Source organism: Leptodactylus fuscus, chromosome 2 (assembly GCF_031893055.1).
Source record: "Leptodactylus fuscus isolate aLepFus1 chromosome 2, aLepFus1.hap2, whole genome shotgun sequence".
Classification (NCBI taxonomy): domain Eukaryota; kingdom Metazoa; phylum Chordata; class Amphibia; order Anura; family Leptodactylidae; genus Leptodactylus; species Leptodactylus fuscus.
In genome coordinates, this window is record NC_134266.1 from 173,470,529 (window position 1) to 173,487,292 (window position 16,764).

General features: G+C 40.3%; 1 protein-coding gene across 2 annotated transcripts in view; it reads right to left on the reverse strand.

Moving 5' to 3' along the window:
• The window catches only part of EDAR (ectodysplasin A receptor), a 103,891-nt gene that overhangs the window by 49,399 nt on the left and 37,728 nt on the right, over nt 1-16,764 (reverse strand). Inside the window, exon 1 of one of the 2 annotated variants that reach the window (XM_075265129.1) lies at nt 664-803. The exons of the other annotated variant lie outside the window; for it this stretch is intronic. Within the exon in view, the coding sequence (XP_075121230.1) occupies nt 664-718 (55 nt within the window). The 5' untranslated portion in view covers nt 719-803. Of the gene's footprint in view, nt 1-663; nt 804-16,764 lie in introns of those variants that run through there. 2 annotated transcript variants of the gene reach the window in all.

Here is a 16,764-nt window from a genome sequence, read left to right on the forward strand (position 1 = left end):
ACAGAACTGTCAAAACATACTAAATAATGAAAGTATTTTTTCCACAATAAAATTATATAAGATGTACCAATCTTTGTGTTTATCTCCCTTTAAGAGCTGGTATGGGTATTCGAAGGTACTGAATTGTTGCCTCTCTATTCTCATATTGTGTTCATCATCAGATATTAGACTATAAATTACAGAATACAGTGATAAATGTGGGCATAAGGGTTTTCATATTCCATTGGATATTAGACTAGGTAGCACACATAAATAAGGACAGCCATTACTTTAGGTACACATGTACACGATTAAACATATACAGTATTGTGAGTTGTTTGCATTCAGTCTGTAATTTCAGAACTATACCCTGTCTAATTTCCAGTATACATGCTTCTGGCAAGAAAGGGAGAGAAGACAGATCGGCTTACCTTATTACCTGTATTATCAGATCACTGAGCCTCCCTCCCAGTGCCAACCTGTCAGTCATCAATGCTTACATCTATACACAAAGCAATGCTATTTCATTGAGTAAAATGACAGTAAATGTTCCCGTTCCACAACACAAATACATATTAATATAATTATATCTTGTGTTATTACTACCCCATAGATAAATCTAGGACATCTATTATTATCAACATACATGAAATCCCCCACAACCTTCTGCAGAGAAATACTTACACAAGTAATTTACAGAGACAAGACACAACTCCTGGATAGAAGGCAGTGCAGGCATTTATCCAGTCAACACAGTAGTATTTTGGGTTTTGAAGGCTTTTTTTTCCCTTTTATTCTCTCTCACTGGTGAGGTGAGGGATCTGACAGCCCTGCCTCTTTTCCACCCACATAAAAATTTAGCAATGAAAAACACAAAGGTCTTTGAGAAACTGTGACTTAACTAATAGAACCTACAATTAACCTGGCGTTTAGGAAACCATATGTCCTTTAATGTCTTACACGGTTGGTAAGTATTGCTCTAGGCTGAGAGGCTGGCATAGTGGCAACCTCATCATAACCCGCAGAGGATTAAGATATGGGCTACATTGTTCTCCAAAAATATTTCATTTTACTAAGCACTTCATAATTCTGAAAGCCACACATTAATATGTATATTTTCCATTTCCATGTCAAGATATGCTATGAACACCAAATTAGTAAAGTGAGAATAAAACTGACACAAATATGCGACAATGTGCCAGCACGTAATACAGAACAGAATAAGCACCGGTGAGGTCAGTACTTACCCTGCAGGAGAACAAAGTATCGTGTCCAAGTGCCAGATGTTGTGAGTAGATAGATGCGGAGGTGAGCAACATTCTGGCACTTCTCATCCTCAAGTAAGTTTCGAAAAGTCAGCTCAACCACTCCATTTATAGTCAGTCACTCACTATGATTGCGCAGATACACTCGTATGACAAGCCAATCAGTTCCTAGCACCACACAAAGACCATATGGTCATAGGAGTATAATATATGACAGCAACAGGAGACGACGTGAGGCTGACAGGGCAAGTGAAGATGTGGGAGATGGAGTTTCCAGGACTTTTTGTGCTATAGTGAACTAACACTGAAACATAAAATGGGAATATTTCAGGGCACAAAATCGTTTAGCTTCCACTGCACATTGTCACATTAATTAAGCTATTGGGCCTATTGGGCCTCAATGTATGGAACCAGATTTGTTACTTTTTCAGTGTGAACTGGAGAATAGTTTTATATTATGCAACAAATCATACCCATAAAGGTCTAGAAAGCTGAGATAATAGCTACTGTTTGCAGGTTTGTTATGGCTATGGAATGGCAACAGAAAAAATAAATCCTCTTCTTAGCAACATAATGCATCTTTAGTGACTATTGTTGAAATCAAAACAGTCTTTTTTTACCTTATAGAGCGGCTACACATTTTAGTGAGGGATAGAAATTCCATATTGACTATCTTCTATTAAAGAGGACCTTTCACTGCCTGGGACACATGCGGTGTAATACACCACTAGAAAGCCGACAGTGCACCGAATTCAGCCCCGGTGAAGAGCTATCGGTGCAGGTACCGTAGCTCTTCACTGTCAGAAGGGCGTTTCTAAGAGTCAGTCAGGAATGCCCTTCCTCACAGTATCGTCTATTGCGCTGTACTGTGAGAGGGGGCGTTCCTTGTCGCCCAGCGATGACACTGAGCGGTGAGGAACACCCCCCATAGTACTCGTCTATAGACAAGTACTATCAGGAGGGGAGGGAGGTGTTCATCACTGCTCTTACAGTACAGCGCAATAGGTGCTACTCTGAGGAAAGGCGTTCCTGACTGACTGTCAGCAACGCCCTTCTGACAGGGAAGAGCTACGGTACCGGCACCGATAGAATTCAGCACACTGTCGACTTTCTAGCGGTATATAAAACTGCATGTGCCCCAGGAGGTGAAAGGTCCTCTTTAATAGGGATACATACAGATGTAACAATAGTAACCCAAACCTCTGCTATTGGGTAAACTGCTGCGGTGTAAAATTTTATCACAGAAGGCAAAAAAATAATGAAAAGTTATTGAAAAAGGTTTTTTTTCCAATTACTTTTCATTGGTTTTTGTTGTCATCTGTGAAAATAGATCACGCTGCAGTAGTTTAACCATTATAGAAGTTCAGCTTAACTCTAGTACTATGACTAAGAGGCTAAGGGGACGTTCACACTAGCATCGGTGTCCGACAGCTAGTATCTCATGCTAATGTCCGCACAAGATTTTAGCATTGGACACTAGCTGTGTCCATTACAATTTGCATTATTTTAAATGGGACATCATGTAGTGTCCTTTACTGCCTGTGTCTGTCCTTAAGTGTCAGTTTACAAAGATGTCCGATTTTTCAAGTGGACAGCTAAATCCTTGAAAATGCGTGGACATCAGCATCGGATACTAGCTGTCGGACACCGAAGCTACTGTGAACCCGGCTGCTTTAGACCTCAAAGCGCGTAAGCAGAAACTAGAATCTTTATGTAGTGTTTACTGTTCAATTTTTGTTTTTGTTTGTTTTTGTTTTGTATGTGATTTTTGGATGTTTTCTTCCCTTCTCATGTTTTATTGGATTTTTATTCATGTTTTTTTGTGAGCTATATGTTGATTAAAAGTTGTTAAGGATTTATGATTTATACCAAATTGCACAGTGCTGAGTTTTTCCTTTTCTTTTGCAATTTTCAGCCCCCAGCTGGGGCATTTATTTCAGGGTTTTCAGCTTCATGGAACCCTGTGAATATGACTTGAAGAAAGTGCAATACTGAGGTTAAATGTAGTCAAACCTGATTTTTCAGATTAGACTAAAGGAAATTATATAATTTTATGATAACTTCACCCAAGATGTTCCCTAAACTGTTCCTGAGAATGGAAAGTCCCTTTAGAAAAGAACCAATCACATCGAATGACTGCAGAGAGTGAAAGGGAACAATCTTACTTTATCTTACTATATTGCCATAGATTCCTTTGTAGTATATTGTTGGCATATTTAGTGTAAAGTCATCAAAAATATAAAAATACCGAAATGGGATTTGGCTGCATCCAGTAAAGGTCAATAGTGTGTTAACAAAAAACTGACATATCCTGGACATGGGGGTGTTATGATGTGAATGATGTGGCGGGGAGGCATATTATATCTGGAAGAATATAAGATTTTATGACCAATAAAGCAGGCTTGTAAATTGAACGGCTCTATTCACATCTTATAAAACGCATACATGCCAGATGTTAGGATGCACTGGGGACCGCAAAATCTGAAGCCATTGTCATTGCTCATTTACTGATTTCTATTAATTGAATTTTTCCTTAGAACAGGCAACAAGGGACATGCTCAGTGAAATGGCATTAAAAGGGTTATAGAAATGAGCCTTGTATGTCTGCAAAGTTGAAATTAACATAAAAATAACTCTACCTAGAGTTCAAGGTCCTTTCATACAAGCCAATGGAAAGGTTATGAATGATCTCCCATACAGTAAACAGTGATAAACTAAGCGAAGGGAAAATAAACATTCATTCAGTCTAACTATAGATAGTTATGTAGAACTATAGATTTCATAGTTAATAAACATCGGAAATAGAGAATTCTAGATCTCCAGACTGTCAGTCCATGAACAGGTTATATCGCCATCGATCATAGGTAAATGTAAGTGATATGCTGCTAAGCAAATAATGGTACAGAGCTACATCCACCTCTGATCCAGTTCACACCAGTACCATATCTCAAACAGTACCTCAATGTGGTCAGACATGACTGTCTTCTTTCAAGTGAATTGTGTCCTCATACCATCCAACATACTATTAATATCCATCATGAAAGGCACTTGTCACCACACTACAAGAGAATATTTGCCTTTTACATCCTACTAATATTGTAAAGGTGAAAGTATGTGTGTTTGGATGTTTGTGGGTTTGTGTGTTTGGATGTTTGTTCCTCAATCACAACCAAACTGCTGAACGGAATGGCGTGAGATTTCACACATACCTAGATGGCCACCGGGAAGGATCGATAGGCTACTTGGTATACCACTCCAGCCCCCGAAATCATGAACGTTACCGGCAAAAGTCTGCTCTGGCTCCGCTGTAGGACCTCAGATGACGTCAGCCCGGCTCCTTCAGGCGGCCTCCGATAGGTTCGCATCACATGCAGGGTGGGACGATGGACACTGTACGCTACAGAGGAGGTGGAGCTATAGACGCACAAGCCAGCCCCCGAGCGACAGGAAGAAGATGGCGTTGCGTATGCGGAGGACAGAGCAGGCAGCCATCAGTGGGGCCTGCCGCCCGGCCTGGAGAAGTAAGTCCTCCAGGGCTCCGGGGGTGGGAAACTGAAGGATTGACTGGGACACACTTCACCAAGCCGCTGTCTTAGCACGGCATGCATGGCCTGCAGACTGCAGACCCTATGGACACTATCACACTAGGCACACGGAGGGTGGGGAGGAGGAGGATGAGGCTTGGGGGTGGAGAGGGGAGTCCGTGGTCGCAGGGGTGGCGGGTTTACTGTAAAGGAGGTCGCGGCAGGGGGGGTGGAAAGGGGCTCGGGTCGCGGGGGGGGGGGGGGGAGGCTTCCTGTAAAGTGGGACAGGGTATGGGGGGTGGAGAGGGGACCGGGGTCGCGGGGGCCAGGTTGTGCAGGGGGTGCACAGGGGGTGCACAGGGGGCTGACATCGGGGTCGCAGGTGGGGGGGGAAGGGGGCCGGGGTTGTAGAGGAGGGGTGGTGGAAAGGGAGCCCGGGGTTGCCTGGGTGGTGGAAAGGGTGCCGGGGTTGCGGGGAGTGGTGGTAAGGGGTCGGGGAAGAGGAGTTGGAAAAGGGACACGCAAAGCGCAGAGCCCGTGCTCCAGGTGTGACGCGCAAAGCGGGAACACTGCCGCGGACGACGTCGCGGGTACTGCTAGCATACCATATTGGATATAAGCCTGTCAAGATTAGAGTAACATAGCATATTCTCCCTCTTCATTTTTTGTCTCATACATGGGACTCCATAATAACAACGAACCATCTGTCTAGAGGATAGGTGATATATGTGATATCTGAGGCCACACCACTATGACCTCCATATTGTCACAAGAAAGGGGTTTCCATGTTCCACACTTGAATAAGTAGATGGTCACACATTCATACAGTTACTCCATTCAGTCTCCATAGGAATGATAGGGATAGCCAAGAACAGATTTTGGCTTACTTTCATCAGTCTCATAGACTTTAAATATAAGAAAGGATGCATGACTGATACTCAATTCGAATGGGGGGCACAGGACCCTGTTTCTATGATACTCATGTTTTTAGCAGTAAGACCCATAGCATTCTGGAATTTATTATCTATCCTGTAAATAAGTGATAAATTATTACTATTATTTGATTGTTAGATGTGAACAGAAGGACATAAATCACGGCAGAATGGGTACCAGGCAGGAAAATGACAGCAAACACGTTACATGGAAAGTTGTATACTTTAAGTCATGTGTTTTTTTTTGTCACTGAACACAGGTTTGTATGCTACATCGATGAATATGAACAGACATAGACGTGTGGGCAGTGCTGTCAGTTGTAGCAGACAATGCTCTGTGAATTTTTAGTCTATCAAGGGTAATTGGTCATTGAGTAAAAGCATGGCTCCTACAGTTAAAAACTGTTAATCCAATAAATCGCAATGAGTAATTGCAGGGATTAATGGAGTGTGTGGAATAGGTTTTCATAAAAAGAAATGAATGAAACTCATTATGCGAACAGATGTACGGATGTGCCATTTCCATATCATACTATAAATGATTCTATGTCAATTACTAACCCCTGCAAAATGAGCCTTTGTTCACCTTTGTAGGAGTCATTGCAGATGTGATCATTATGACTATTAACCAGAGTGAGCATGTCTGGAAATGCTTTAACTGTAAAGATATCACTTAAAAGAGTCAACCCACTCTTACTGTGGTAGTACCCCGCCTTATCTGCCACTATAGATGCCATTCATGGATTATCTGAACACCATGTAAAACAAAGATTGTATAGTTATGTCCTTTTTATATGTTTTCAGTTAACAGAACACATTTATGCCGGATACTTTACCTATACAATGATACATATAGCATATTTATGCAAGATGCTTTACTTATACACATTAGAATATTAAAAGAGTTTAATTGCTGTATACTATGGAATGACACATCTTAGTAAAATATCTGAATGAGGCCGAAGTCACGTGTTGTGGAAATACAATGGAAAAAATGTTGTATTTTACAGTCCCAGCTAAGTGAAACAGATTTTACTTAACATCATCCGCCCATATACATAGTAACATAGTTCATAAGGTTGGATAAAGAGAAAAGTCGCAAAAGAAAAGAAAAAAATCAATCCAGCACTATGTGAATTGGTATAAAAAAATCCTTACAACTAAACTTTTAATCAACATATAGCTCACAAAAAACAAAGAATGTCACTCATACATATGAAGACTAGAAGCAAGTATAGATTAAACCTGTTAGAGTTGACATTTTTTTAAATAAAGCTGTAAAGAAAAACCTATCACTTAGACTAAGGCTACAGGTACACTAATGTTGTACAGAACAGTCAGGAAAAAATGGATGCAATTTTTTCACAGATGTTTTGTATCTGTTGGGCAGCTGTTTTCATGGATCATAGACTTGTAGCTATTGATAGATCTTTGAATACGGACAGAGAAATCATGTCAAAGAATGCATGTGTGAACAGCTCCACTGACAGCAACATGTTCTAATGAAGAAATATACCTGTAATCTAAATCACTGTGAGAGAAGCCGGTGACTGTCTTATAAATTGGTCTAAGAAGACAGACAATGTGAAATTGGTCATGGAACTTTCCAATCCTGATTGGAATAAAATGACTCTCTCTATTATAGATTATAGATCCATTACTCTTTGTTCACATCTGCGTTCAGTATTCCGTTGGGAACCCCCCGAACGGAATACTGAACGCAACTGCAAGCGCTGTGCAGTTAAAGCGTCCCAGACCCCATAGACTATAATGGGGCCCGTGTGCTTGCTACACTCTGCCCGCATGAAACATGCAGACAGGAAAGTAGATTGTGAACTACTTTCCTGTCCGCATGATTCCTTATAGAGATCTGGTGGCAATCACACAGACTCCATTATAGTCTATGGGGTCCGTGTGCTTTCATTGGCATTCCATTCGGGGGGGGGGGGGGGGGGGGACAGAATACCAATGCATATGTGAATGAGTACTTACAACATTTCTCCATTTGCCACTCTATGTTATACCACTCCCTTCATTTTCAGTGCACAATACAGCTTTAAGCATAAGTAAGCGAATTTTAAACATAAAAAGAGTATGAACTTAACAAGTAGGTATTAAACCGAGACGTTGTTGTAGTAAACGTGCTGTAGTTTATAGTGTATTGTTTGCTACTTATGTACAGTTGATACTAAACTACTGACTGGCTAATACAGCTGTCTCTTGGAGTAGGTAATTGTGAAAAGATTTAGTAAGAAACCCTTTAGTAAAGCCCATATTCCATTGGTCAGGTCAATATGTATTTATGTATGTATGTATGTCACTTATCTACCATTTTCTCAGCATTACCTACTTACACAGGAGTATCCCCACACTGAACAATTACAGAATATCTACAGGACAAATTATAAAAGTTCTTTAGATACAGATTCTACTTCTGCGATCTGCACTTATCTTGTGAACCAAGCCTGCTACTCGAAGTAGCTGTGAAATGGAGGCTGGATGACCACCACTCTTCAGATGTCAATATGCCTTCTATGTCATCTATGTACAACTTAACCACATCCAAAGACAACATATTCTGCTTTTCATCACTGTATTCTGCCTTCGTCACTGTACTCTGCTTCTTATTCTGCTTTCCCCCATATTTTGCTTTTGCTCTACTCTTGCTCACCTACCGTTTGACATTCGGTTCCTGCTTGCCCATCCAAAGGTATATTGATAGGGAACTTGCTTTGTAAGTCTTATATGAGACAGAGACTGGCAAAGTCTTAATATGTTGGTGCTATACAAATAAAAAAAATAAATAAATAATACATCTATCGATTTGCCCACAATTATTTATTACTTTTTATTTAGCTTACCTGTATAGCACTATCATATTCCACAGCACTTTACAGATAATGTCGGTCACTGTCCCATATAGGGCTCACAACCTGCATTCCCTATTGTCTTCTGAGCATTGGAGGAAAACCACACACACACACACACACACACACATTGTCCTTGGCAGGACTTGAACCCAGGGCTGCACTGCCAACCACTAAGTCACTGTGCTGCCTGTTCTGGTCCTAACTACCTATCCATTGATTTGCCTGCCCATTTGTCTAACATTCTGGTGCAACTGTGAGTCTGTCTATCCAAACACCTGTCTAATGTAAAGCTGTGTGCTCTGCTCCAGATATGGCCACTGATCGAGGGTCATGTGATGCGACCTGCCTTTTGGCAACCCTATTGCCACTGCAGCACCGGACAAACAAATAGTGGTGAAGGGTTGTGATCTGCACCTGGAGATTGTCAACCAGGGAACTAATGTATATGGGAACCTATAGGCTGCGTAGCAGCCAACTGACCTTACTGTATGGATGACCATAATATTAGTACACAGAAATACAGAATGAGAATATTTCCATCTAAAAGTACATCTCTGTCTTTATTGCTTAACGTTTCCATACATTCAAGAATTATTCATGGTTGTTAGTCTTCTGTTGACCAACATATGTTACAAATTAAAATAAGGTGCTAAGAATGTGTGTATATTCACTCTTCATTCATCCTGTACTGAAGGAAAACAGATAACGTTCCTTCTCAACAAGCGTCTGATTTTACAGACTTCAAAGGTAAAGCTTCATAATTTTATCTTCCTCTAGTAAAAACAGTTCTCAAGTAGGAACATGTTGTCTTTCACCAGCATTATTATGCCCTGTTATACTTTAAGATGTCTGTTAGTGACTTCTAGTGGAAAAACATGTAACTACACCTAAAATATTTAATGAGGACCTTTCACCTCCTTGGGCACATGCGGTGTAATACGCTGCTAGAAAGCTGACAGTACGCTGAATTTAGCACACTATCGGCTGTCACGTTCTGTGCCCCGGTGAAGAGCTATTGGTGCCGCTACCGTAGCTCTTCACTGTCAGAAGGGAGTTTCTGACAGTCAGCCAGGAAAGCCCTTCCTAACAATAGCGTCTATAGCTTTGTACTATGAGAGTGGGCATTGCTTACTGCCCCCCCAGTACTAGTCTATGGATGAGTACTATGAGGAGGGGAGGCGTTCCTCACCGCTCTCACAGTACAGCCGTATAGATGCTGCTGTGAGGAAGGGCGCTCCTGACTGGTTGTCATAAACGTCCTTTTGACAGTGAAGAGCTACGGTACCAGCACTGATAGCTCTTCACCGGGCGGCACAGAACGTGAAAGCCGATAGTGCACTGAATTCAGCGCACTGTCCGCTTTCTAGCAGTATATAAAACCGCATATGCCTCAGGTGGTGAAAGATCCTTTTTTACATGCTTGGTTATCAAACAGTTAATTCTCAGAGGCATCTGATCAGATCATGGCATGTTAAAAAGCTAATCTATTGTAACTTCAGTGCCAGGTTTTTTTTTTTTTAGTGTAATTTACATCCATATACTTTTTTTTTTCTTTTTTTTTAATGTAGATTGTGAGCCCCACATAGAGCTCACCATGTACATTTTTCCCTATCAGTATGTCTTTTTTGGAATATGGGATGGAAATCCATGCAAACATGGGGAGAACATACAAACTCCTTGCAGATGTTTTTTTGCCCATGGTGGGATTTGAACACCAGGACTCCAGCGCTGCAAGGCTGCAGTGCTAACTACTGAGCCACTGTGTGGCCCCTTACATCCATATACTTGTATGTCACATGAAGAGAAGATGTTACAAAGATGTGATAAAACAGAAATTGGAGCAATTGAGAAGAGAACTTTGCAGAGGACAGGTCTACTTGCGGCTTAGACTTTGAAGTCTTCAGTTTGTATAGGTGCTATTGATACCCAGAAATAACCAGAAACTGTGGTGTCATATGCTGGGCATACATTAGAAGCTACAGTATAATACCAGACATGCAGACAAGGGTTCTGGCAAAGGAAATATGCCTGATATCATAAAAATATAATTCAACTTTATGAATCACTAGTCATGTTGGCTTCATGTGTATCAGGGTCTTCTCTACCCTTACCTTATGCACATATACTTGAACCACTGCACACCAAATAGCTACAGCCCTATGAAAATTCTAACTTTATCCAAGAAGTAGCAGTACAGACAGATAAATACAATACATCACCAACCAGCAAATTGTGATCCCTCAGTGCATCATCCCCATATTGTAAGTCTGAAATGCCATACAGTTGGTGGAATAACTTGTATAGTCCATAAGTTTTGTTAAACACAGAGATACCAGAGAGGTGAGGTATTGGTGGACAGCACTAAATGTTTTGGGAGAGCTGCTTGTTTTCTCAATCATGGTTGGGCCTGAGGTAACTGAAGAGACATTCCTAGACAGGGAGAACAGTGAGAAGAGTTGAAAAATGGACGCACCATGAGACAAGAGCATTCTCCCATTTAGTTCATCCACACAAACAAATGATAATGCTGCTGATAGCTGCATAGAGAGGTGTAACATGAAGCTCCTAGGACCTGATGCCAAATCTGCCCCAGACCCCCCCCAACTATAATGTATGTAAAACTAGTCTCTTCATATTAGGAATACACACCTTATGGGCTACCATAGGCTTCAGGGTCCAGGTGCCTTTGTATCCTCTGCACCCCCTCAAATTACGCCCCTGGCTGCATAATGCCAGTTCTGGTTGTAGTCTCTGTCTAATGCCTGAAGATTATGCTGCACATTTCAAACCATTTCCACAGTGGATTTACACATGGCCTTACAAAGAAGCATATGGAGGAGATCAGCAATCTGAAAAATGACTTCTCCAAACTTGCCAACCTATTTAAGTACTCAATTCAAGAGAGTTCCTTCTTTCTAGTATCAGAGTTGCTTTTATGTTGTGCAGAAGAAGAAATAGTTCTAGTATTCTTCCATCTGTACTCTGCCTGATTTACTACTGTATTCATGATACAGAGATAATTTTAGAATAAGGGAGAAGTTGATTAAAAGGTGACTGTAAAGAAAAATACAGTGAAGCCCAACCAGGTGAATAGTTAAAAGGGAATCATAGCAATAATTCAGTACATACCTGAGGCTGCAGATTTCATGATGTTTCTATAGTCTGACTTTTTATTATAGACTTTAGTAAAGTAGTTACTTTGTTATGAAACACCTTCAGGACACAAGATAAAAATCTATTTCTTCCACTAGGTGGCAGTGCTAGTGCACATGCAGGTAATGCTTTCTATAATTGTGGCCATAATTTGCATTGTATATTCTAATATTTTGTTTAAATGGCAAAATATTTATTGGCAAAGGGGAGAGGATAAATTACCAACACAGCTTAGTGGTAAATGTAGCAGACAAATATTCATTAATTTGTGTTAATGAAAGTAACAGAAATATGTGGTTGTATATCACAAACCATAGGCTATGTGCAGGCTCAGAATGGTCCACAGGGGAGCAGGTAAATTCCCCAGTGGGCCCCTGATCTGGGAGGACTAGTGGACCTCTAGCCCGCCAACCCCTGCAACTGAGGTGCAGTACATTCAGTAGAACGCATTCCGATAGGCAAGGTACAGCAGCTCATGCAGCCTATACTCCCATATAAAAAACTAGGTAGAATCTTTTGTAAACCATCCAGTTTATTAAGTATAGATGTATTGGGTGGTTAAGATGTCAACTAGGCACAGAGGCAGGCCGAATGCTATCCTCCTTCCCTGGCTCCATATCCTTATTGTCACTGCGGAGCCCCCATCACTAATAATCTTGCTCACAGAGCCAAGGGTCTGGTAAAAGGCTATAGCAGGCTAATATTGAGAAATAAAATAGGTCCTAGATTCTCTTCCAAATATCAACATAACTAAAAGGTCTCGTAGCTACTCAACGCGTTTCCCCTTTAGAGTTGAATTAAAGGTTCATCAGGAGTTTTAATACGTGGTCTTCCTAAAGGCCCAATCAGCTATTACATCCCCACTACAGAGTCCCTATATTGTAGATGCTGCAGGCCCCATCTATGTTCCCAACCTGCAGTTTTACACTGCATTTCCCGGCGGCTCTTGTGGTGAGCTCCAGTACTGTCAGTCCTAGTCTGGGCTTTTAGGAAGATCACATATTAAAACTCCTGATGAACCTTTAATGCAACTATAAAGGGGAAACGCGTTGAGTAGATTGAGCTACTACCATTTCTGTGATTTGATATGGTTCAGGAGGCCTACAATACAGTTATGCAGAATATATGACTTTTTATTTGCACTCCAAATACTACTTACAAAGGTACTATACCACCAGTAAAGAAACATTGGATATTTATGAAGTAACCCTAAAAAATGGTATTTCAAGGGTTGTATAGCCAGCTTTTGATGGGGATGTTTCTGATTGGACTTCATGGGGCCTGTTGTTGCTGTGTTAGAAACTGGGCCCGATACAGGATCCTCTGGGGATAATCTGAGCATGAGATTACTGTTTGGTCACCTTTGGTTGCACATGAATAACTATAGTAAAAAGATCATCTACATGTGATAGCTTTTATATCTCTATGCATTTGGATTGTAACTGCCTTATCTTGTCCAAGAAATAAAGCAATGTGGTTATCAGTATATAAGAAGTATACATACTATGTCAAAAACTCTATGGCTTTGGAAAGATGACCAGATTAGCACCATCATGGGCACTTGGACACAATTCAGTTTAATTTTATATAATAAAACTTTCAGTTTTCTAAATGATATCATTTACATGTGTCTACCAGTATTAAGCACTTAGGAGTCTCGAATTATGGGCTCCAGAAGTCATGTGAAAGGTATTAATGTACAATGCATATGGCACATTTCTATTGCTATTTTTATTAGAGCATGTGGAGCCCGCTGATAAATACATCCTCAAACATATTATTACCAGTGAGACATAAAACAATACTTCACATCACATGTTAGCACGTCTACTAATTGCATTCATACAGCTTCTAGTATATTATATATGCCAATCTACCAGCCAAATGTGAAATAGCCGTAATGTTTTCAATTAAAGGACTGTAATAACGCCATGAAAATTCCTTGTGATACCCGTTCATATAGCTGCCAATACATTGAAGGCTACAATGTAACAGAAGGCATTTCCTCTACAACATTTCTGCCAACTCTATACTAAAATTTATTGCATACACTATTAGCTTATATTGCTCATTTCTTTTTACTTTCTGGAGATATTTATGTATGTCAAATCTCAGAAAGACAGGAGGGTCATCTGGGAATATAAATTTATGACAGCCTTTGGCACACTCAGAACAGGGCTGAATCAGGTGTCTCATGCATTCATGTCAATCTACATCAATTCAGGACTGCGCCCTCATACCTGGTGGTGGGGGGGGGGCACTACAACATTGATGCCATGTGTTATTGTCATGTCAAGAAAGATAATTACAGGAAAACCCCTTTAAGGCCAAGGCCCCATATGGTGCAAATGCCATGGTTTGCTCGCAACATTTTACAGTCATAGCAAAGTGGATGCGATTCTAGTGAATTCTAGTAAATACGCGCAGAAGACTCGCTGCAATTTCCAAAACTGTTGCAGTTTTGTAGAAATGCTGGCAGTTTCCCCTTTGATATAATTGAAGCAGAAAGTCTGCAGAGAAAACTGATGCATTGCTGCCACAGTTTTCACATAGTGCTTTTTCACTAGAACTTAGCATATTAACCCAGCCACACATATAGTTTAGGATTACCTGAATCAAATTATGTTTTCCCATTGGGATTTGGTGTGTCCATTGCCAAGAAACTGCTATTTTTGTCAATATATGCAAATGAGCTCTTTGGAGCAATAGGCTGTGACTCCTTACTAGAGATGAGCGAACACTATTCGGATCAGCCGATCCGAACAGCATGCACTCATAGAAATGAATGGAAGCACCTGTGACGCTGACTTTGCCGGCGGCTGGCCGGCGTCACAGGTGCTTCCATTCATTTCTATGGGTGTGTGCTGTTCGGATTGGCTGATCCGAACAGTGTTCGCTCATCTCTACTCCTTACCCCTTGGGAGCAATGGCAAGGCCTTTGTTGCTCCAAAGATTTGCATATTTAGATATCTTGGCAAAAGAGGTATAGATTTACAAGAGGAACACACTTTTTTATTCAGGTGACCCTAACCTATATGTACGAAATGGGGAGTTGGCTGCTGTAACAACAGCCAGAGCTCCCAGACAGAAGGCAGGGGAGGTTTATTACTGTCCCTGCCTTCCCGATCGCTGTATACACACATCAGCTCTGTAGTTATAGGCAGGAGGCTGTATTCTTCCTGTAACTGGGAATACCCCCCCCCCCCCTCACACACACACACACCAAAAAAACAAAACAGTGATCAGCTAGTCTAATATGACCTTATGGGGACACAATGCAAAAAAATAAATTAAATTAATAGAAAATAAAAAAAAAAATAAGTAAAATAAATAAATACCACCAATAAAACACCCTTATTATAGGTTTTACCCCACCCCCAATGACACAATACAAAATAAAAATTACCGTGACAGAGACCAAAAGCTGTTTTATAAAGTTTTTTTTAAGTAGCACTGTGCTATTAAATTAAAAAAATTGAAAAGTGAAAAATAGACATGTTGTTTATATTTTCCTGAATGTAAAAAAATTAAAACACATGCAAAAATAAAAACAACATAAAAATAAAGCCCTATGTCTCACTGAAAAAAAGACGTAGAGATTGGTTGAATAACCCAAATGATAAAAATGCTATACCCTTCAAAACAGCACATACAAAAAACCCGAAAATGTGTCTGGTCCTGAACCAGAACTTGGACCGATACTAAAGTGGTTCATATAAGTAATTCATTATATGCTTTATTATTTCTGTCTATTAGTTATTGTTCATGGAAGATGTGATGGTTACAGTAAAAAATTGCTGTTTATGTTTTTTTGATATTACACGGTGCTAACTACCACTGTGAGAGAAAAATCTATTGAAAAATAAAGGCATGGGGCCAGGAATTGGATTTTTTTTGCGCTACGCACCTTAACACTAGTTGAACCAGAGGATCCATTTATAAAGGGAAATAATCCCACTATGAATTAAGTCTTCAGATAAATATTTTCACAAATAAACTGACTGGATGCTTTTACTATATAATTTGTCTCAGTTTCCTGACAGAAAATATAAGAACATAATCACAGCATTCTTCTTTTAATCCCTTTAGCAGCAGCTTTGCTTTAGTTATTCAGTTCCTGTTTACATGTAAATGATTAATAGGAAGGGTCTCATACATGAAAACCCACCCGCACTTTTATGGAGTATAGAGGGGTATATGTGCTGGTATAACGTGAAATAGTTAAAGGAAGTGTGGCTGTTGCTGATTTGTGTCCTCCTCCTTATCTGAAGGAGCCATGTACACCCCTACACTTTTATCCCCTTCCAGACTGAAGCAAGGAAAAAAAAGACAAGAAGCTTAACACAAAGCCTCATCTTTTAACTCTGGAATGCTTCTTGACTGTTTGAAGACAAGACTTAGACCTGACACCTTAGTATACACTGTTGAGACTCGCCTGTCATTAACCGCAGACTCTATGCCTAAGGCGGCCATGTATAACGACCTTCATCCTCGTCACGTTTCTTGGGTGATATTGGTGTTACTACTATCTCATATTATCTTGTATATTTTACATTTTTATATGTTAAAATGCTCTAGTTTTCGGTCTGTCCTTCACGATGGAATACAGAGCTATTCTAAGCAGACTATATAAAGTTGGAGGTCCTAAGAAATGGACCAACTACATGAATAAAGAGATTTTTTTCTGTAAAGTGGAATACACATTTAAACAAGATTCAGTGGCAGGAGCATAGCTTTTGGCTGGTGCAGAGGTCATAGTTGCACCTGGGACTGGTGCCTGAAGGCATTGAAAGTCCCTCTGCAACCTAAGACATCAGTATTATAAATAGCATATAGTAGGTAAGGACACATTTCCCATTGACTGCTGTGAGATATAGTTTTATACCTATGCTCAATGTCCAACAATACTTTGCTTCTGTACAGCTCCATTTTTTCATGTTCACTAGCTGAATAGTTTTTCAACAAGTATACAAGGGTTTAGGACAAAGCTACATTATACTGTATGTATCACATTCTGTAATATACTAGTACAAAAGGCAAT